Source organism: Aquarana catesbeiana, linkage group LG10 (assembly GCF_042186555.1).
Source record: "Aquarana catesbeiana isolate 2022-GZ linkage group LG10, ASM4218655v1, whole genome shotgun sequence".
NCBI lineage: Eukaryota > Metazoa > Chordata > Amphibia > Anura > Ranidae > Aquarana > Aquarana catesbeiana.
The window spans coordinates 21,289,376-21,311,660 of NC_133333.1; the positions used below are offsets into that span (position 1 = coordinate 21,289,376).

A 22,285-nucleotide genomic window follows, 5' to 3' on the forward strand; every position below is an offset into this window, starting at 1 on the left:
CCTCCACCCATCCCCTGTGTCCTCCACCCACAGTGTCCTCAACCCACGGTGTCCCCTGTGTTCTCCGCTGCCCGTGTCCTCCACCCACCCACCGTGCCCCTGTGTCCTCCATCCACCCACCTGGCCCCCCCATGTCCTCCACCCACCCATGGTGTCCCCCTGTGTCCTCCACACACAGTGTCCCCCTGTGTCCTCCACCCACACACAGTGTTCCCCTGTGTCCTCCACCCACAGTGTCCCCCTGTGTCCTCCACCCACCCACAGTGTCCTCCTCCCAACGTGTCCTCCACCCACCCACAGTGTCCTCCTCCCAATGTGTCCTCCACCCACCCACAGTGTCCTCCTCCCAACGTGTCCTCCACCCACCCACAGTCTCCCCCTGTGTCCTCCACCCACCCACGGTGTCCCCCCGTGTCTTCCACCCACCCACTGTGTCTCCCCCCGTGTCCTCCACCGACCCACGGTGTCCCCCCCTGTGTCCTACACCCACCCACGGTGTCCCCCTTGGTCCCCACCCACACACAGTGTCCCTGTGTCCTCCACCCATCCCCTGTGTCCTCCACCCATAGTGTCCCCCTGTGTTCTCCACCCACCCACAGTGTTCTCCACCCACCCATGGTGTCCTCCACACACCCACCGTGCCCCCGTGTCCTCCACCCACCCACTGTGTCCTCCACACACCCACCGTGCCCCCCGTGTCCTCCACCCACCCACCGTGCCCCCCCTGTGTCCTCCACCCACCCACGGTGTCCTCTCCTATGTCCTCCACCCACCCACTGTGTCCCCATGTGTTCTCCACCAACAGTGACCCCCTGTGTTCTCCACCCACCCAGAGTGTCCCCCTGTGTCCTCCTCTTACCCACGGTGTCCCCCTGTGTCCTCCACCCACCCACGGTGTCCCCCTGTATCCTCCACCCACCCACGGTGTCCCCCTGTGTCCTCCACCCACCCACCGTGCCCCCCCTGTGTCCTCCACCCACTCACGGTGTCCCCCCTGTGTCCTCCACCCACCCACGGTGTCCTCCACCCAGCCACGGTGTCCTCCACCCACCCACAGTGTCCTCTACCCACCCACGTTGGCCCCCCCGTGTTCTCCACCCACCCTCTGTGCCCCCCGTGTCCTCCACCCACCCACCATGCCCCCCTGTGTCCTCCACCTATCCACAGTGTCCTCCACCCACCCACGGTGTCCCCCCATGTCCTCCACCCACCCACCATGCCCCCCTGTGTCCTCCACCCACCCACGGTGTACCCCCTGTGTCCTCCACCCACCCACCCACGGTGTCCTCCCCTATGTCCTCCACCCACCCACAGTGTCCTCCACCCACCCACGTTGTCCCCCGTGTTCTCCACCCACCCAGCGTGCCCCCCTGTGTCCTCCACCCACCATGCCCCCCCTGTGTCCTCCACCCACCCACAGTGTCCTCCACCCATTGTGCCCCCCCCGTGTCTTCCACCCACCCACCGTGCCCCCCCTGTGTCCTCCACCCACACACGGTGTCCCCCTGTGTCCTCCACTTACAAACAGTGTCCCTGTGTCCTCCACCCATCCCCTGTGTCCTCCACCCACAGTGTCCTCCACCCACCCACGGTGTCCCCTGTGTTCTCCGCCGCCCGTGTCCTCCACCCACCCACCGTGCCCCTGTGTCCTCCACCCACCCACCTTGCCCCCCCGTGTCCTCCACCCACCCATGGTGTCCCCCTGTGTCCTCCACCCACACACAGTGTCCCCCTGTGTCCTCCACCCACACACAGTGTCCCCCTGTGTCCTCCACCCACAGTGTCCCCCTGTGTCCTCCACCCACCCACAGTGTCCTCCTCCCAACGTGTCCTCCACCCACCCACAGTGTCCTCCTCCCAACGTGTCCTCCACCCACCCACAGTCTCCCCCTGTGTCCTCCACCCACCCACGGTGTCCCCCCGTGTTCTGCACCCACCCAACATGCCCCCCGTGTCTTCCACCCACCCACTGTGCCACCCCCCGTGTCCTCCACCGACCCACAGTGTCCCCTCCTGTGTCCTACACCCACCCACGGTGTCCCCCTTAGTCCCCACCCACTCACAGTGTTCTCCACCCACCCACAGTGTTCTCCACCCACCCATGGTGTCCTCCACACACCCACCGTGCTCCCCATGTCCTCCACCCACCCACAGTGTTTTCCACCCACCCACGGTGTCCCCCTGTGTCCTCCACCCACCCACGGTGTCCCCCTGTATCCTCCAACCACCCACGGTGTCCCCCTGTGTCCTCCACCCACCCACCGTGCCCCCCCTGTGTCCTCCACCCACCCACAGTGTCCTCCACCCAGCCACGGTGTCCTCCACCCACCCACAGTGTCCTCTACCCACCCACGTTGGCCCCCCGTGTTCTCCACCCACCCTCTGTGCCCCCCGTGTCCTCCACCCCCCACCATGCCCCCCTGTGTCCTCCACCTACCCACAGTGTCCTCCACCCACCCACGGTGTCCCCCCATGTCCTCCACCCACCCACCATGCCCCCCTGTGTCCTCCACCCACCCACGGTGTCCCCCCTGTGTCCTCCACCCACCCACAGTGTCCTCCACCCACCCACGTTGTCCCCCGTGTTCTCCAGCCACCCTCTGTGCCCCCCGTGTCCTCTACCCACCCACCGTGCCCCGTGTCTTCCACCCACCCACAGTGTCCTCCACCCACCCACGGTGTCCTCCCCTGTGTCCTCCACCCAGCCACAGTGTCCTTCACCCACCCACAGTGTCCTCCACCCACCCACGTTGTCCCCCCGTGTTCTCCACCCACCCTCTGTGCCCCCGTGTTCTCCACCCACCGTGCCCCCCTGTGTCCTCCACCCACCCACAGTGTCCTCCACCCACCCATGGTGTCCCCCCTGTGTACTCCACCCACCCACGGTGTCCTCCCCTGTGTCCTCCACCCACCCACCGTGTCCTCCACCCATCCACAGTGTCCTCCACCCATCCACGTTGTCCCCCCGTGTTCTCCACCCACCCACAGTCTCCCCCTGTGTCCTCCATCCACCCACGGTGTCCCCCCTGTGTCCTCCACCCACCCACAGTGTCCTCCACTCACCCACGGTGACCTCCACACACCCACGGAGTCCCCCCGTGTTCTCCACCCACCCTCCGTGCCCCCGTGTCCTCCACCCACCCAGCGTGCCCCCTGTATCCTCCACCCACCCACCGTGCCCTCCCCTGTGTTCTCCACCCACCCACAGTGTCCTCCACCCATTGTGCCCCCCGTGTTCTCCACCCACACACAGTGTCCCCGTGTCCTCCACCCACAGTGTCCCCCTGTGTCCTCCACCCACCCACAGTGTCCTCCTCCCAACGTGTCCTCCACCCATCCACAGTCTCCCCCTGTGTCCTCCACCCACCCACGGTGTCCCCCCTGTGTCCTCCACTTACAAACAGTGTCCTCCACCCATCCCCTGTGTCCTTCACCCACAGTGTCCTCCACCCACCCATGGTGGTGTCCCCTGTGTTCTCTGCCCCCCCCCCGTGTCCTCCACCAACCCCCCATGCCCCTGTGTCTTCCACCCACACACAGTGTCCCCCTGTGTCCTCCACCCACCCATGGTGTCCCCCTGTGTCCTCCACCCACAGTGTCACCCTGTGTCCTCCACCCACCCACAGTGTAATCCTCCCAACGTGTCCTCCACCCACCCACAGTCACCCCCTGTGTCCTCCACCCACCCACTGGAGCCGCTGCCCAGACCCTGCACCCACTATCCTGGAGCCATTGCCGGACCCGGCACCCGCTAGCCTGGAGCCGCTGCCCAGACCCTGCACCCGCTAGCCTGGAGCCGCTGCCCAGACCCTGCACCCGCTAGCCTGGAGCCGCTGCCCAGACCCTGCACCCGCTAGCCTGGAGCCACTGCCCCGACTCCGCACCCGCTAGCCTGGAGCCATTGCCCGGACCCCACACCTGTTAGCCTGTAGCCGCTGCCCAGACCCTGCACCCACTAGCCTGGAGCCACTGCTCAGACCCTGCACCCACTAGCCTGGAGCCACTGCCCGGACCCCACACCCGCTAGCCTGGAGCCATTGCCCGGACCCCGCACCTGCTAGCCTGGAGCTTCTGCCCAGACCCTGCACCCGCTAGCCTGAAGCCACTTCCCAGACCCTGCACCCGCTAGCCTGGAGCCGCTGCCCGGACCCCACACCTGCCAGCCTGGAGACGCTGCCCTCACCCCGCCACGCTGGATGACACCCCCTATCTATCTGGATCTATGTATCCAGTTAAGTGCCAGACCAACCGGCAGACATGTGTAGCGCTGGTAGATTTGCAATCTACCGCAGGTTAGGTAAATTTAGTAAATTGTGCGTTAGGAAGGTTAAAGTTTGCCTCTGTTCCAGCTTGGCTGACGTTGTGTGTGCTTCTGTGCTAACCAGTGGGTGTCGCTGTTACCACTGGTCAGGGTTGGAAAGGCAACGTGTTGAAGCGAATGGATGCTCCTCTGTCCCGGAGGCAAACTCGGTGGAGGTGGTCCTCCGAGTTGCATTCTGGGCGAGCGTATTTATGGGACAGACGCCATATTTTGGGATTCGTTTTACAGCCACCTGCTGGCCCTCCTGGCCAGCCCACACAGTGTCCCTGTGTCCTGTGTCCCAGGTATGCGTTAAGGAGCTCCGATCGGGAGGCCCACGATACGGTGGCGCAGGGGTGAGTCCGGAGGCTTGTCTGGAGCCTACCACCGCGGCTGAGGAATGGTCCTGATCTGTCGGTCCTGTGTGACGAAGCTGGACAGCCGAGGAGATCCCAGGGGAGGACCCGTCTTGGAGAGATCACGCAGCGTGCTGGTCTATAGAGGGGCCTGGTGACTCGGTTGGAGGACGTATACAAAAGTAACTATACAGCATAGTGTTGCCGGCTCGGCTTAAAGGTTCAAGCACTGTGACTGACGTTCACTGTAGAAAACCCTATACATCCTGTGGCAGAGGATTGTACGGATTTTGTTCCCAAACAAGTCTGTGGCAGAGACTTTGATTCGTGCTGCGTACTGGCTGCTAGACCGGTGAGAGAGGCCTATCCAGACGAGCAAAGAGTGTGTCCCACGAGGGGAGTGCATTTCAAATAGTACTTGAATTCTACCAGGACATTTTGTCAAGAGAACCCTACCAGAGAATATTTGAGTTTCTTATGCAAGTTTCCTTTCTACCTCTTTCCTGCTACTTCCTAAGTCGTTTGTTTTAATAAAGCATTGAAAACGTACTCCAGTGTTGGTGCGTGTGTTGTCCAGGAGTAAACTCAACGGAACCCTAGACCCGGTGGCGGTGAAACAGAGGGAAGCAGAGTGAAGGTAACAGACCTGCTTAAACCAGCAGCTCCACCGTGAGTTAGTGCTACACGTGCGTGGGGGGGTTGAGTTGTTAGTGCTGTGCCGCCGGTGGGCTGGTTGTTTTCCGCCCCCCCCGAACAAAAAAACGACCAGTCGCCACTGTTTAATACTTTTTTTCTTATTTGTGCACTTCTATTTCATTTGTGAATTTTCATTTTTGTGATCAGAGCAAATTTATGCATATAACTTATGTTAGTTGGTTCCTTTATATGTTATGGGATTGATTCAGTCAGATTGATTTCATTCATCCAGTCTGGTATTTTAGTACACAGTCACATGTGTTCACAATTTTAAAGGAACAGCGCACTGTACTAATGACAGGAAGGGGTTAAACATTTAGGGGTTAGCTGTGTGCCTAACCAGTGTTTTTGTGTACTGTGTTAGGTGCTTTTACTAGGGGAAGGGATCAAATGTACAAAATCCATCCCTTCCCCCCTGTCAGAATGGAGATCTGCCTTATTTACATATGCAGATCCCCGTTCTGTGTGTTTTACCAACGATCGGCGGGTTGCCGGCGGACATCCATTGCCCGACACCCATAGTTCCGCTTCCGCTGCGCCTCCCACAGGCGGAAGTGCAGAATCACATAATATATTATATATGATTCTGCACAGAAGAGCCGCCTTGTAGCAGTAAAATATGCTATGGGGTGGCCTTTAAAAGAGGAGTATGGGTTGTTTGGGGGTTTTTCCATATTCATTCGGTCCAATGCTGCATCTCTCCCCCAGGGCCTCTACTCTGAGAACCGCGCGATCACGCACCGCCGATCACTCAGTTTTCAGAGCTCAATGAGCAGAGAGCTGCAGACTGTCAGTCACAGCTGTCTGTTCTTCCCCCTTCTCGCTCATTGGAGCGCTGGACTGTGGGAGAGGGGGTGGGGGCGGGGAGCGGCCGTCTCAGGCTCTCAGCGGCTCGCTGAGAGGCTGAGTTGGGTGTCAGTCCAGGCACCTGGAGGATCCAGACTTCATTGTCGGGATGACGCGGTGACTGGACTGATTTCTGTGACATAAAAAAAAATCCCGAACTTCTCTTTTAATACAGTGATCAGTGATAATACTTGACATATCTAGGACTTAAGCCCAGTCTCCTGATACACCTTTTGCCCCCTTGACGGCCTTTTATTAACCAATTATAACATTAATTAAATAACATCTTCATAAATAACCATTAAACTTTAACATATACTTGTTTAGTGTCATAGAAGGAAAAACAACATAGATTGGTCACTGCAAACAACTTCTTTAAACTTTAGGCCTCCAGTCGGAAACCCCTGACTCGGAGGTGGTACCCAACATTCACAGTGACCTGCCCTTTTTAACCCTTCCCGGTTAACCCCTCGTAACCTGAAAGTACCATAAACAACCCCCATCCCATGGATGGGTACCAAAAACAACCCCCATCCTTTCATGGATGGGTACCAGAAACGACTCCCATCCTTTCATGGATGGGTACCAGAAACAACCCCCATCCTTTCATGGATGGGTACCAGAAACAACCCCCCATCCTTTCATGGATGGGTACCAGAAACAACCCCCATCCTTTCATGGATGGGTACCAGCAACAACCCCCATCCTTTCATGGATGGGTACCAGCAACAACCCCCATCCTTTCATGGATGGGTACCAGAAACAACCCCCATCCTTTCATGGATGGGTACCAGAAACCACCCCATCCCATGGATGGGTACAACATGTTCCATACATGTAACCTCTATCTTCTTCTTCTCCATCGACCCAAAACTGCCACAGCACGAAAGGGGTAACCCCTTACCCTTGCGTGCACCCCCACACCCTCAGCCCTCGCTGTACACCATCCTGAAAGGACAGTGCCTAAAAAACAGTCCCCACATCATTAAGATGCACCCCAACTCTCCTCAGATACCTCCACGTATCCAGCACCAGCTCTAAGTGGCGTATGGCCAACCCCCATTTTACGAAAAAACCTACTCACCCACTTAAGCGGGCACAGTCCACCTTCTTACTAGACCAAGCCCACTGCCATGACCATCTGCCCCACTATATCTAGACCGTACTATAACCATACCTGGGTAAGCCGCTAATAACGTAAAAAACATAAACATTGTTACGTAACGAATGGGGTCCATAATAGATATAACTCCCATACCGTTTTCCCCACGAGTAACCGAAAACATACAAGGACAATTCCAAAATGGGGGAACCTGTGTACTTCCCCCAACCCTGTCCCACTGCATGCCAGGGCCACAATGCACCAGACCTGCACCTCAACCTGGGGATGCTTGACTGCTTACCGTTCGGCCGAACCAAAGCTCTTCTGAAACCCCCAAAACGCATAGGGGGACCAAGTATACAAGCTGGCCCGCCTCGCGACCCGTGAACAATAAAAATTGACAGCACAAACCACATCGAACATCAGTCACCAACACCGTATAACAATAGCCCGCAGTATGTGAAACCTAATACCGCATAAAATGTGTGCGAATGTACCACTTACATCTAACCGAATCACACGCACCAATCATCCAAACTGTTTCCTATAACAGACCCGCATGGACTACCCCGTGACTGCCCCATCCGAAAGGTATGAGAAAAGAAACTTTTCTGGTCGTACCCAGCCGCCAACACCCCTCTTCTAACCGCTACACGCTGGAACTTTGATAAGGACGCACCTGTCCTCATGTAGAAGAAAGGACTCCTAGACTCTAGGCCACCTGTCCCAACCAAGGAACGCTAGTGCAACTGCTGTCCCAATAAAGCCCTTGCATAAAGAGAGCTGTAGACCTTTAGCAAACCAAAATACAAAACCTGTAACCTCTAAAAGACGAAAGGGCGTAACCCATCCCTCTCCTTGTCCCCCACCTGTACCCCTACACCGTCTGTGTTAACCTAAAGACTCCTTGATGTGGGACGTTGCCCTTGCCACTTAACAAGAAAGGCCAACCCGCCCACTCGCGGTAATAGCAGCTGCCGAGATACCCATTCCAATACCATATTAATCATAGAGGGAGCAGCATATGCTGCGTAATGACCTGCTGGGGACCTACAATCCTGTTAAGCAAGCGAACCAGACCTGCATAACCTTAAAATAGGCGTACCAAGTAGCCTTACTATAAGTTGGTTATCCTCTGTACTGCAGTCCCAACGTAGGACCGTTTCTGACGACAACTCCCTAAACCTGTCCCCACTGAAACCAAACCAAGCCACCGCCAGAGTGTTATCAATCCCTAATAAGTGTCCAGCGTAGATGAATGTATCCCTTGTAAGCAGTGCAGTACCAAATGGCCCCACAAACTTCACAACCGGCACGGATGCCCTAGTCATTATATAAAACACCTGAACACCCCCAAGATTGTGCCAGTTACAACAGACCTTTTGGTCGCAGCAGGGTTACCCCCCAAATTTGTCAGGTAACACAATTTGAACCATCACACCGAAACCAGGTTCTGTCAAAACCCGGCCTTGAAACAAGCTGAGGGCCACGGAGCAGTGCTCCATGGTCCCTAGAAACCAGGCTACCGCCACACAGAGTCTGCAGCATCCGTGACTAGTTCCCAGTCACCATCGCTGATGGGACATGACATCCAAAAACTCACCCGTTGATCGATTCTGGGAAATACTGCCGCACCCACCAGTCCTCCCAACAATAATTAGTAGTGCTCACCAAGTGAGCGGGAGCCCCAACGCCTGCAGTTGCCGCCACCCGTACCATAAAAAACTATGCTCAAGGGGATAATGCTGCGCCAGACAACAAACAGTTTCCCCTGCACCCATTGTAGTTGACGTACTAGTACCTTGCGTACTCTAAAGGCCCCTTGGACTTCATCTTATAGCCTCTCTGGCTTGTAACTCGGAAGCCCGCACTACATACCAAAAGAATCCGTTGCAATTTTTAGGAATGTAATGTTTGCCGTGAGGCCCTCTGTTGTCCCCGGAGCTAAGGGAACCCTAAAATGTACCTCCTGATGCTAGAACGTCCCACACCGGACGGCTCAGGTATTGGAACCCGCCGGGCAAAACAGACAACTAAACCAGGTAAGGCATGCTCGCTGAGATACCCAAAAATTCCCCTGACGGGCCATTATAAGAAGGAGCTGAACGTTTCGCAAAACGGCACCCTATATGGAGCAACCCATCTGCAATCCACGATCCCATACTGTGCCACAGTTCCTGTACTGCCCATCAGCCGAAAGAGGGCCGTATGTACCGGAAATAGCCTAATAGCCAAATCAATGCCTGCATATAAGGAAGTGTACTCTACCCCCTCTTCAGGGGCAGTTGCCTCGCAGACCGACCCACCTTTTTTAATGGCCAGGTGATGAATAAATTCGTACCTGGCGGGCTCTTTCTGGCAATCACCTCCAGTGGAGGGACCACGCCTTCCGGAAGCGGCCTACTAAAGGTGTCTGGCCCTGAGCCTAAACGCAACCTCCTTCCCAGTTTTTCCAAAACCAATGCTGTATGACGCAGGGCCGCCTGTCACTTCTCAGCCTAGGGTTAGACCTTCGTCAATGCCCGAAGTTGTACAAACACTTAATACAAAAAACCTTCCCCTACAAAATGCTGCTGCTTGGTCCGGGAACTATTGATGAAAGAAAGCATCCTTTCCAACCGTCCCACATGGCACGTCTTTTTTTTTTTTTTTTTTTGTCAAAACCCTTGTGCAGAGAATAGGATCCCGCACCGCCCGAACACCTGTGCTGGACTAGACAGTGTTTTCCAAATTTTCATTAGCCAGAAAAACCAATCAGGAGCTCACGCCGCTGCCGTAGCTTCATCCCCCCGCTGACGACCTAATGGGCCCAGCGTAGGGCCAATCATACGGCCATGCGTCGCCGAAACTATGCGTCATGCCTTGGCCAAGCCACACCGCCCCAAGTCATGTGTGTTTAGCTAAAGGCCTGTAAGTGAACCAACCGAGCCGAACATTGTTCGGGGTCCTTTTCTTATTACGCTCGCCTATATGGCAAACGCCCGTAGCCACTTGGCCAAGGAACTAGGACTCAACCGATATCCCCGTCATTCCTAGTCCACCATCTTGCTTTCTTCTGGCTGTAACCTCCCCTGACTTGCCCTGGCTATACTGAGCCTATGCATTAAACCGGGAGACTCACCTACCGCTGAGGCCGTCCCCATTGCTGTCGCAGCTGTCTCTCCTCCACCCTGAGGGCGCCCCCTGCCATAAGAGAGTCATGTGTCGGAGCCCATGCCCGCCCCGGACTACTTCTTATGCCCGACTCAAAGCGCTGCCCTAACTCACCTAGCCCCGATGGACCCTGTCCGGAGTCCGATGTCCCCCCCAAGTCCCACAATTACCCCTAAACCTAAAGACCCCGGTCGACTAGCCCGACCCTAACAGACTTATCAGAAAAAATTAGAATCAAGTAAAGAATCGCACTCACCAGGCTGCCCAGGCAAGGGGCCCACCAGCCGTCACTCCTGGAACTACCCCTGCTGGATGTCCTTGGCTATCGTCACACTCCGACCCGGACATTATGCCCTCCGATCCGTCGCTGCCCATTTCCCTTCTCCCGACCGTAGGCTTCATCCCCCGCAGTACCCACTCCGTTTTCTTTGTGTCTGTAGTGTTGCTCTCGCCATGCTCTCCAACCCGTCCCGTCAGACCAGCTCTTTCTCCCCCGTGACGGGCTCCGGCGCTTACTGATTGGCTGGGTCCTCGTCGCCCGACCTCTGCCGTCACTCCCCACACTGCTGCGCTCCTCTCGGACCCTGTGCTGTGCTGCGCGGGATTGTGGGCCGTAACGGCTGTCTAGCCCCCCATCCTAAGTTAGGTGTTCCTCCGTTGGGCCGGCTGGCTGCACAGATCTGCCCCTACAGCCCTGGCCGCATGTTCTGTGTATCTGCGATGAGCCAGGGGGAGCAGAGCCGTGCGCTGCACTGAGCTCCCCCCGCCGTGCTTTTGTCCCTTTTACAGGTCCCGCTCTGCTACCTGTACCTGGTCTTCTGTCTCCGCTGTGTGCTGGGGTCGGGGGGGTTCACTCCCCCTTGCCTGTCGCTGCCACCCCCGTGAGCCACCATAGCCTGATACCGCACTTCAGGCGGCCGTGACCGCCGCACACGAGGTGACGCCGTCCCCCCCCCGTCATTTGCCGCTCCCGCACCGCCTCCATGGCTGCCATCTGCGCTTGCAGCCGGTCCGCCCTTTCTGTATAAACTGCCGTTCCGAGCTGAGCGATGAAGCCCTCCATTGCTGCACAAGCGAGGAGAGGAGGTTACAGAGCGATGAGGGTGAGTGTGCAATCGCTTCCTCCTCTGCTCTGCGACTGACGTCACTTCCCCCTCTCCCTTCCTCTCTCCAGGTCTGAGAGCCGCCCTCACCAAGCCCCCTCCCCTTTTCTAAAAGGGGAAACCCTGCTCTTAAAGTGGCTACTGTGCCGTCCATAATGTCATGTTGTCCCTCCACCAATTTCTCTCCTTTTCATGGCTCCGGGACTCTCTGTAAACTGTCACTGTAGTAACGGCACTGGCTGGGAAGGGGTTAACATCTCTGGGTAATCAAGGGGTTAAGTGTGTGCCTAACAATGCTTTGCAGGGAGATGGAAGAAACAAAGAGATTTTTCCCTCTGTACGGAGCCCTGTGTTGTTTGTCAACACTCAGCTCTGGGCTGTGATTGGACACAACCAATCAGCAAGTCTCAGCTTGGGGCGCTCGCATGTGCCCTGAACCCGGAATACACTGCCAACGTACAGGTACATGTTTGTGCCTGTAAGAGCCTCCCACCCGCAGAGTGGTTAAAAATAGAAACATAAAAAAAGGACGGCAGAAAAAGAGTGAGTAGTCCATCAAGTCTGCCCATTTTATTTATTTTATTTATTTATATTTATTTATTTGTTTTTGTTTTGTTTGTTTGTTTGTTTGTTTGTTTGTTTGTTTGTTTGTTTTTGGGGGGGGGTTCATTAACCTTGTTATCTGACTATAGATACAGTTGAGCTCAAAAGTTTGCATACCCTGGCAGGATTTGTGAAATTTTGGCATTTGTATTGAAAATATGACTGATCGTGGCAAAAAACTGTCTTTTATTTAAGGATAGCAATCACATGAAGCCATTTATTATCACAGTTTTTGGATACTTTTTAAATCATAATGATAACAGAAATCACCCAAAAGGCCCTGATCAAAAGTTTCCATCTCCTGGAATGTTCGGCCTTGGTACAGACACAGAAGGTGGTACACACAGGCTAAAATGGCAATTAAAAGGTTAATTTCCCACAATTAGTGTCTGTGTATAAATAGTCAATGAGATTATTAGCTCTTACTTGGATGCCCTAAGCGGGCTAGACAATGAGCCATGAGGAGGTAGAAAAGAACAGTCAAAAGACCTGCGTAACAAAGTAATGGAACTTTATAAAGATGGAAAAGGATATAAAAAGATACCCAAAGCCTTGAATATGCCAGTCAATATTGTTTAATCCCTTAATAAGAAGTGGAAAATTCGGGGCTCTTTTGATACCAAGCCAAGGTCAGGTAGACCAAGAGATTGCAGCCACAACTGGTGGAAGAATTGCCCAGGATACAAAAAAAACCCCCCACAGGTAACCTCAGGAGAAATACAGGCTGCTCTCCAAAAAGACGGTGTGGTTGTTTTTAAGGAGCACAATACAACAATACTTCAACAAAAAAGAGCTGCATGGTTGAGCTGCATCGTCTGTGTCTGTACCCTCTCTGGCTATTTTAATCCATAAAAACCCACATAACCGCACCCCAACCATGTCCATTGCATACAGTTGCAGTGCAGCCCCATTCAGGAGGGATCATTTTTGCCACACCAGAACCGTAGTCCACAGCCTTTGCAGCTCAGAGGAGTGGTTGGGGGGTTGGGGGTGTAAAAATGAGGCTCAACCTCTTATTTTTATCACCACCACCACAAATGTAAATGAGGCCTAACGAAGTCCAGGACTGAAGTCAAAACAGGAGTTCTGATCCTTCTCAAAGTCTAAAAATCTGTCTATAGATGCATGTTAATCTTGGTTCAAGATGAATGGCACCCCCAATGCACCTCACTGTGTGTATCGTGAAGCATGACAAATAATAATAAAGGTGTTTCAGCAAGTTTTACTGCAATTCAAAATTTCAAATGAGTAAAAACTTATTTTTTTTAATTTTTTGGCTTGATCTGTAATACTGTAATACTGACCTAATATTTTTGTGGTCTGGAGAAGACACATGTTCTCCTCCCCCGTACACTGCATCGTATCTGAAGTGTCACACCAGTTGGAGTTAAAAGACATGCAGGATGGGCACGTCAATCCATTGGATCCTGAGCCATCCCTTGGCACTAAGGTAAAAAACATAACAGGTATGTAATGGCATAAAATTAAACAGAACCTACAGTATCTCACAAAAGTAAGTACACCCCTCACATTTTTGTAAATATTTTATTCTATCTTTTCATGTGAGAACACTGAAGAAATGACACTTTGCTACAATGTAAAGTAGTGAGTGTACAGCTTGTATAACAGTGTAAATTTGCTGTCCCCTCAAAATAACTCAACACACAGCCATTAATGTCTAAACCGCTGGCAACAAAAGTGAGTACACCCCTAAGTGAAAATTTTAGCCCAATTTTTTTGTATGATGTAAAAGATGATGTACGCCAAGTAAATAGATACCTAACGTTTTACGGTTTAAAATTGCGCACACTCGTGGAATGGCGACTAACTACGGTACTTAAAAATGTTAACGATTACTTGTTTAGAGTAACAGAGGAAGTCTAGTACTAGTATTATTGCTCTCACTCTAATGCCCCGTACACACGGTCGGACTTTGTTCGGACATTCCGACAACGAAATCCTAGGATTTTTTCCGACGGATGTTGGCTCAAACTTGTCTTGCATACACACGGTCACACAAAGTTGTCGGAAAATCCGATCGTTCTGAACGCAGTGACGTAAAACACGTACGTCAGGACTATAAACGGGGCAGTAGCCAATAGCTTTCATCTCTTTATTTATTCTGAGCATGCGTGGCACTTTGTCCGTTGGATTTGTGTACACACGATCGGAATTTCCGACAACGGATTTTGTTGTCGGAAAATTTTATATGCTGCTCTCAAACTTTGTGTGTGGGAAAATCCGATGGAAAATGTGTGATGGAGCCCACACACGGTCAGAATTTCTGACAACAAGGTCCTATCACACATTTTCCATCAGAAAATCCGACCGTGTGTGTTCCCAGAGTCTGTGTGTTTTTCAGGAAGATATGGACCCAAATCCAAAGCAAAACCACTTCAAAGGTCCCCCAGGCACACACCTCTCAAAGACTAGAGCCCCCTTTAAAAGCCAGGGCCCATAGTCAGTAGACAAGAGGCTACCCTGAAGTCCCCTCTAAAAGCCCCTGTCCTGGTTGAGTTTGTCACAGTATGCACGTGCCCCAGGCCAGGTTTCAGTCTATACAATCACACCTCTGTTCCTCCAAAACTGTAACTAAAACTAACTACATGAAAAGATGGGAAGAAGAACTGGGGAAAACACTCGATGAGCAGATTGGAATCAGATCTGGGCCTCCATTGCCAACAAAACCTACCAATATCATACTGTTAGAAACCTCCTAAAAAATTATATGATGATGATATTGATGATGATGATGATGATGATGATGATGATATTGATGATGATGATGATGATAATATTGATGATATTGATGATGATGATGATGATAATGATGATAATGATGATGATGATGTTGATGATGATGATGATGATGATGATGATGATGATGATGATTTGGAAGATGATTTGGATGATGATGATGATGATATCTTCCTCTTGTACTACATATGAACTAAGTAAATTCCAGACTACTCATCAAATGGATCCAGATAATGTTGGTAAGGAAGGAGGCGCAATGGCTATGGATAGGGGTCTATAATTTAATGAATTCAGTACTAATAAACAGACCCATCTATGGCATTCCCAGGGCAGCAAATTAGCTTGTCAGCTTTATATTTAGTGTGACCAAACAATACTTCACTCATGGAAAACTCCCACAATAACCTTCTCAGAGGTCAAAGTAAATGGTACCATGATCAACTAAAAATGGACTTCAATTGCACAATTCCTGAAATATTGATTCCTGTGGATGGGGGCAGGAGGTGAGGACAAGGGGTGGGCAGGAGGGATGCTGCCCTGGGTGCTGTGGTATCATGTGAGGTGGGGGGCACCACAAGGAAATTGGGGGGAGGGTATTTGTGTCGAGAAGGGGAGTTTAGGGAGCGGCAGGGGATAAGAATTGTTCTAGGAGGGCAAATTTGGGGAGGTGCGCTAGGAGTGGTGATTGGGGGGGGGGGTTTGTGTTGGGAGGGGGATGGAGGAAGAGAATTTGTGCTAGGAGGGAGGATTTTGGGGGGTTTGTGTTGGGAGGGAGATGGGGGAAGAATATTAGTGCTAGGAGGGCAGAATCGGGGCAGGAGGATAGGGACAGGATGTGAGGACAAGGGGTGGGCAGTAAGAATGCTTCCCTGGGAGCTATGGTATCATGTGATGTGGGGAGCACCAAAAGGAGATTGGGGGAGGGTATTTGTGTCGAGAAGGGAAATTTGGGGAGCGGCAGGGGGTAAAAATTGTTCTAGGAGCGCAAATTTGGGGAGGTGCGCTAGGAGTGGTGATTTGGGGGGTTTGTGTTGGGAGGGAGATGGGGGAAGAATATTAGTGCTAGGAGGGCGGAATAGGGGCAGGAGGTGAGGACAAGGGGTTGGCAGGAAGAATGCTTTTCTATCCACTATGGTATCATGTGAGGTGGGGGGCACCTAAATGAGATTGGGGGAGGGTATTTGTGTCGAGAAGGGAAATTTGGGGAGTGGCAGGGGGGTAAAAATTGTTCTAGGAGGGCAAATTTGTGGAGGTGTGCTAGGAGTAGTGATTTGTAGGGGGGGGGTTGTGTTAAGAGGGGGATAGGGAAGAGGATTTGTGCTAGGAGGGGGGATTTGGGGGGTTTGTGCTATAAAAGTAATATGGGGGGGGGGTTGTGCTAGGAGGGGAAATTTGTGGGGGAGAAGATTTGTGCTAGGAGGGATTTTTTTTTTGGGGGGGGTGACTTGTACTGGGAGAGGGGGAATTTATGCATGCAGATTAGTGCTCGCTTTTTATTTTATTTTTTGAGGGAGGGGGTTTTCACTGACACACAAAGATCATACATCTTTGGGGAGACGTCCCCCAATTTGGCATGTTCGCCCTGGTCTCAAGATCACCAAGTCCTGGCACTGATTACACTAAACACTAACAGCTAATTTAATTGCTCACAACCCCCTCAATGAGAGTTTGGTGCTCTCATTGGACTAAAAATATGAGGACTGTACTGTGTGGAAGAGCTGTGTAAATCTCAGAAGTGGATGGACAGGAGTACAATCGGCAAGTAAAAATAGCCTTATATGTGTATTTAACCGTGTATAAGAAAACAGCAGATAGTCACTTACAGGAAGGAAGAGTCGGGGTGCATCCATCAGTTTCACAACACGATGTCCCCATCTTCACTCTCATATTGTGGGGAAGGCTCATACTTCCTCTCATGTCACAATGGTCCTGCGGTGTACAGGACATCACATATGTTTTTGAAGCAAGAAAACCTAGACCAAGAAAAAAAACTATCATTCTCTGCAACAAAAATAAACAATGACTTAGGAGTCCTTTTAGGCCCCTTTCACATGATCGGGGCCGTCTGTCCGTTTTTCAGGCCGATCCGGTTAGGCCACCCATTGACTTCTATGGGGAGGCGGTGAAAACATGTTCTCTGCTGATTGTCTCAGCACATTGAGAAGCTGGCACTGGCTGTAACAGAAACAGTCAGTTTACAAAAGTGTTATCTCAGCACCTCACTGGCAATCTCTGTGAAAATTCTCCCTCCTAGATTCTCTATCTGAGAGGGGGAGAATCAGAGAGAGAAGAGAGAATCGCCGGAGAACTGAGAGGGAAGGAGGACGTTCATTGACTTCCTTCTTCCTCAATCAGAGCCCCTAAGATAGTGAAAAAGCACCCTTGTCTTTCACAAACTCCCCAAAATCTGTAGAGAAGGTTAGAAACAGAATATGTAGGTTTTTTTTACCTTAAAGCATTCTATACATTGAGATAACCCCCCCCCCCAGCAACCCCCTAATTACTTACATGAGCCCCATCTCTCTCCAGCAGTGTCCACGAATGTGTAAGCCGTCCAGTACACTCCTCCTGATTTGCTAAGACACAGCAGCGGCGCCATTGGCTCCCATGGCTGTCAATCAAAGTCAGTCAGCCAATTAGGGGAGAGAAGAGGCAGGACCGGGTCGGGGCTCCGTGTCTGAATGGATACACAGAGCTCTGACTCGGCTCGGGTGCCCCCCCATAGGAAGCTGCTGGCTGTGGGGGCATGATAGGAGTGAAGGGCCAGGAGCAGCAAAGAGGGACCCGAGAAGAGGAGGATCTGGGCTGTTCTGTGCAAAACCAACTGCACATAGGAGGTAAGTATAACATGTTTGGCCCTTCGAGACTGGTATGATTTGGAGGGGAACAAAACAAAACAAAAAAAAAAAAACAGTGTGCCCCCCCCCCAAATTCATACCAGACCTTTATCTGGACATGCAGCCTGGCAGGTCAGGAAAGGGGGGAGGAGTGAACCCCCCCCGAACCATACCCGGCCACATGCCCTCAACATGGGGGGTGCTTTTTGTACAGGGGGGGCAGTGTACTATGCTCAGTTATGAATGAACATAGTGGGTGAGTGTGTTCACAGTGTACATTTAGAAAAGAAAGGGGCAGGTAAATTACATAATTCCTATCCCCTTTCCCTGAAACAGGAGGGAAGCCAGCAGCCCTGCGGGGTAGGTTGGGGGGCCAACGCGGGGGGGGGGCCCGGGCAGTGGGGGTAATCGGCAATGCCAGTAGAGATTAGGGTGTGCCCAGGCAAACATGGCACACCCCCTGCGCACACCTATGGACACTGTAATGTGAAACCAAAATGGCAACCATCTCAATTTATAGCAATCTTTTAACAAACAAGACAAAAGTTTCCCAGCACACTTAACCCCCCCCCCCAAAAAAAAAACAATTCAAAACAAACTACACTGTCAATTCTTTGCATTAAAATTGGGGTTTTATTTGCACAACATTTACAAATATTTGCAAAGGCTGCACTGTCTCGTTAAGGTCCTCCTGTATAGTGCGGTCCAAACCCTAATTTTTGAGGGTCTCCATGTTAGAGGATATATAGCGATAGATAGAAGAGTAGATATGGCTGGAGGCGACCCATTTCTCCTTAAAGGTGGAGGGGCACACCAGAAGCCCAACAAAGCCCAACTGCAGATTTATGCCCCGTACACACAATCGCACATTCCGACAACAAAATCCATGTTTTTTTTTCCGATGGATGTTGGCTCAAACTTGTCTTGCATACACACGGTCACACAAAGTTGGTAGTTAATTCCGAACATCAAGAACGCGGTGATGTACAAGACAATACGACGAGCCGAGAAAAATGAAATTCAATAGCCAGTGCGGCTCTTCTGCTTGATTCCTAACATGTGTGGAACTTTGTGCGTCAGAATTGTGTACACGCGTTTGGAATTTCCGACAACGGATTTTGTTGTCGGCAAATTTGAGATCCAGATCTCAAATTTTGTGTGACGGAAATTCCGATGGAAAATGTCCGATGGAGCCTACACACGGTCGGATTTTCCGACAACAAGGTCCCATCGAACATTTTCTGTAGGAAAATCCAACGCTGTGTACGGGGCAGAAGACTGGTATTTGCACACCTCCCAACATTTTGAGATGGGAATGAGGGACACCTACTAGCAAAACTATGTAGGCATAAGACACGCCCCCTGCCACACCCCCTTAAAGGAGAATTAATTTTAAAAAAAGGTTAATTAAATCCACAAGGGATTTTTTTTTTACCAGTACTATTCCTTTATATTGGCTTTTAATATTTACAAATGCAGCGATTTAGAATTTGGATGAAAACACTTTTTGAAAGATAAAAAGTGCATTTTATATACAACTATATAGATCAGACCAAAATGAGGGACAAATGAGGTGGAAAGAGGGACAGAGGGACATTGCCCCAAATTTGGAACAGTCCCTCGAAATCCGGGACAGTCCCTCGAAATCCAGGACAGTCCCTCAAAATCCAGGACAGTCCCTCAAAATCCGGGACAGTTGCGAGCAATGCATTTGTACTGTGTGAGGATCTTCCATGTGTACCTTACTTTAAAAGCTAATTATAGATTGTGTTCATAAAACATAAAAATAGACATCTCTGGAGCAACAAAGCATCCGGGGGCCTCTGGTGTGAACTGACGCTTGTGAAACTCTGACATCAAATACACATAGCATTTTTATTGAATAACTTACCCTGAGCCCAGGTTACTGTGTATACAGCTCCACACACAGAGCCAGAAGGACAAGTCTCACTGGTGCCGGTACATGAGTCTGATGAAGAAAAACACTGTGTACAAGAGAGCGAGTATCCTAAAGAGAGAAAAAAAAAACTACAGAATGAGCATCGATCATAGCAATCCTTACATTTGACCAAAAAGTTGTGTTTGCACTAAAATTAATTTCCTGAAAATATATGTTTGTTAACCACTTAAGAACCAGAAAGATTTGCCCCCCTTAATGACCAGAGCACTTTTTTTTACAATTTGGCACTGCGCTGCTTTAACTGGTAATTGTGTGGTCATGCAACGCTGTACCCAAACGAAATTTTTGTCCATTTTTTTCCCCCACAAATAGAGCTTTCTTTTGGTGGTATTTGATCACCTGTGGAATTTTTATTTTTAGCGATATAAAAAATGAAAAGATGAAAAACAAATTATATTTTCTACGTTTTGTTATTAAAAAGAACCCAAATAAACTCAATTTTAGTCATACTTTTAGGCCAAAATGTATTCAGCCACATGTCTTAGGTAAAAAAAAATTCAATAAGCGTATATTGATTGGTAGGGATGATCCGAACACCCCCCTGTTCGGTTCGCACCAGAACATGCGAACAGGAAAAAAGTTTGTTTGAACACGCGAACACCGTTAATGTCTATGGGACACGAACATGAATAATCAAAAGTGCTAATTTTAAAGGCTTATATGCAAGTTATTGTCATAAAAAGTGTTTGGGGACCTGGGTCCTGCCCCAGGGGACATGGATCAATGCAAAAAAAGTTTTAAAAACGGCCATTTTTTCCAGGAGCAGTGATTTTAATAATGCTTAACCACTTGCCGCCCGCCATATAGCAGAATGACGGCGGCAAAGTGGTTTCAATAACCTGACTGGGTGTCATATGACGTCCTCAGGATATTGAGCTGCTGCGCGCCCCCGGGGGCGTGCATCGCGGCGATCGTTGTTGAGGGGTGTCAGTCTGACACCCCGCAACACCGATCTAGATAAAGAGTCTCTGACGGAGACTCTTTACCACATGATCAGCCGTGTCCAATCACGGCTGATCACAATGTAAATAGGAAGAGCCGGTGATCGGCTTTTCCTCACTCGCGTCTGAACGACGCGAGTAGAGGAGAGCCGATCGGCTGCTCTCCTGACAGGGGGGGTCTGTGCTGATTGTTTATCAGCAGAGCCCCCCCTCGGATTCTACCCAGGACCACCAGGGAAGCTGCCCAGGACCACCAGGGAAGCCACCCAGGACCACCAGGGAAACCAGCCACACTGGACCACCGGGTATGCCCCCTAGAGCCCCAGGGAAAAACTAATCAGTGCAAAGGCAGCTGCCAATCAATGCCCAGGCAGCTGCCAATCAGTGCCCACTCCAATGCTTTCCACTGCCAGTGCCACCAGGGATGCCTATCAGTGCCGCGTATCAGTGTCGCGTATCAGTGCCCATCAGTGCCACGTATCAGTGCCCATCAGTGTCGCCTATCAGTGCCCATCAGTGCCACCCATAAGAACCCATCTTTGCAGACTATCAGTGCCCATCAGTGTCACCTATCAGTGCCCACCAGTGACACCCAGTGCCACCCATGAGTGCCCATCAGTGCCACCTATCAATGCCCATCAGTGCCACCTATTAATGCCCATCAGTGCTACATATCAGTGCCACCCATCAGTGCCGCCTACCAGTACCCATCAGTGCCGCATATCAGTGTCCATCGTCAGTGCCTGCTCATTGGTGCCACCTCATCGCTGCTGCCTTATCAGTGCCTGTCAGTGCCGCCTTATCAGTGCCCATCAGTGAAAGAGAAAATGTACTTATTTACAAAATTTTTAAACAAAAACAAAAGCAAAACTTTTATTTTTTTCAAAATTTTCAGTCTTTTTTTATTTGTTTCGCAAACAATAAAAACCGCAGAGGTGATCAAATACCACCAAAAGAAAGCTCTATTTGTGGGAACAAAATGATAAAAATTTAGTTTGGTGTACAGTGTAGCATGACCGCGCAATTGTCATTCAAATTGCGACAGCGCTGAAAGCTGAAAATTGGTCTGGGCAAGAAGGTGTATAAGTGCCCTGTATTGAAGTGGTTAAAGTCAAACAATAAAAGTGTAATATCCCTTTAAATTTCGTAGCTGGGGGTGTCTATAGTATGCCTGTAAAGGGGCGCATGTTTCCCATGTTTAGAACAGTCTGACAGCAAAATGACATTTCAAAGGAAAAAAATCATTTAAAACTACTCATGGCTATTAATGCATTGCCGGTCCGACAACACACATAAAAGTTCATTGATAAAAACAGCATGGAAATTCCCCACAGGGGAACCCCGAACCAAAATTAAAAAAAAAAAATGACGTGGGGGTCCCCCTAAATTCCATACCAGGCCCTTCAGGTCTGGTATGGATATTAAGGGGAACCAAGGCCAAAATTAAAAAAAAAAATGATGTGGGGGTCCCCCTAAATTCCATACCAGACCCTTGAGGTCTGGTATGGGTTTTAAGGGGAACCCCGCGCCAAAATAAAAAAAAAAACAGCGTGGGGTCCCCCCAAAAATCCATACCAGACCCTTATCCGAGCACGCAACCTGGCAGGCCACAGGAAAAGAGGGAGGGACGA

The 22,285-nt window shown here is 51.1% G+C and overlaps 1 protein-coding gene across 1 annotated transcript in view; it reads right to left on the reverse strand.

Moving 5' to 3' along the window:
• Positions 1 to 22,285, reverse strand: part of LOC141110435 (uncharacterized) — an 82,589-nt gene that overhangs the window by 50,581 nt on the left and 9,723 nt on the right. Inside the window, exons 2-4 of the mRNA XM_073601781.1 lie at positions 19,645 to 19,761; positions 16,740 to 16,889; positions 13,464 to 13,604 (exon numbers count right to left, since the gene is read on the reverse strand). Coding sequence (XP_073457882.1) covers positions 13,464 to 13,604; positions 16,740 to 16,889; positions 19,645 to 19,761 — 408 coding nt within the window. The remainder of the gene's footprint in view (positions 1 to 13,463; positions 13,605 to 16,739; positions 16,890 to 19,644; positions 19,762 to 22,285) is intronic.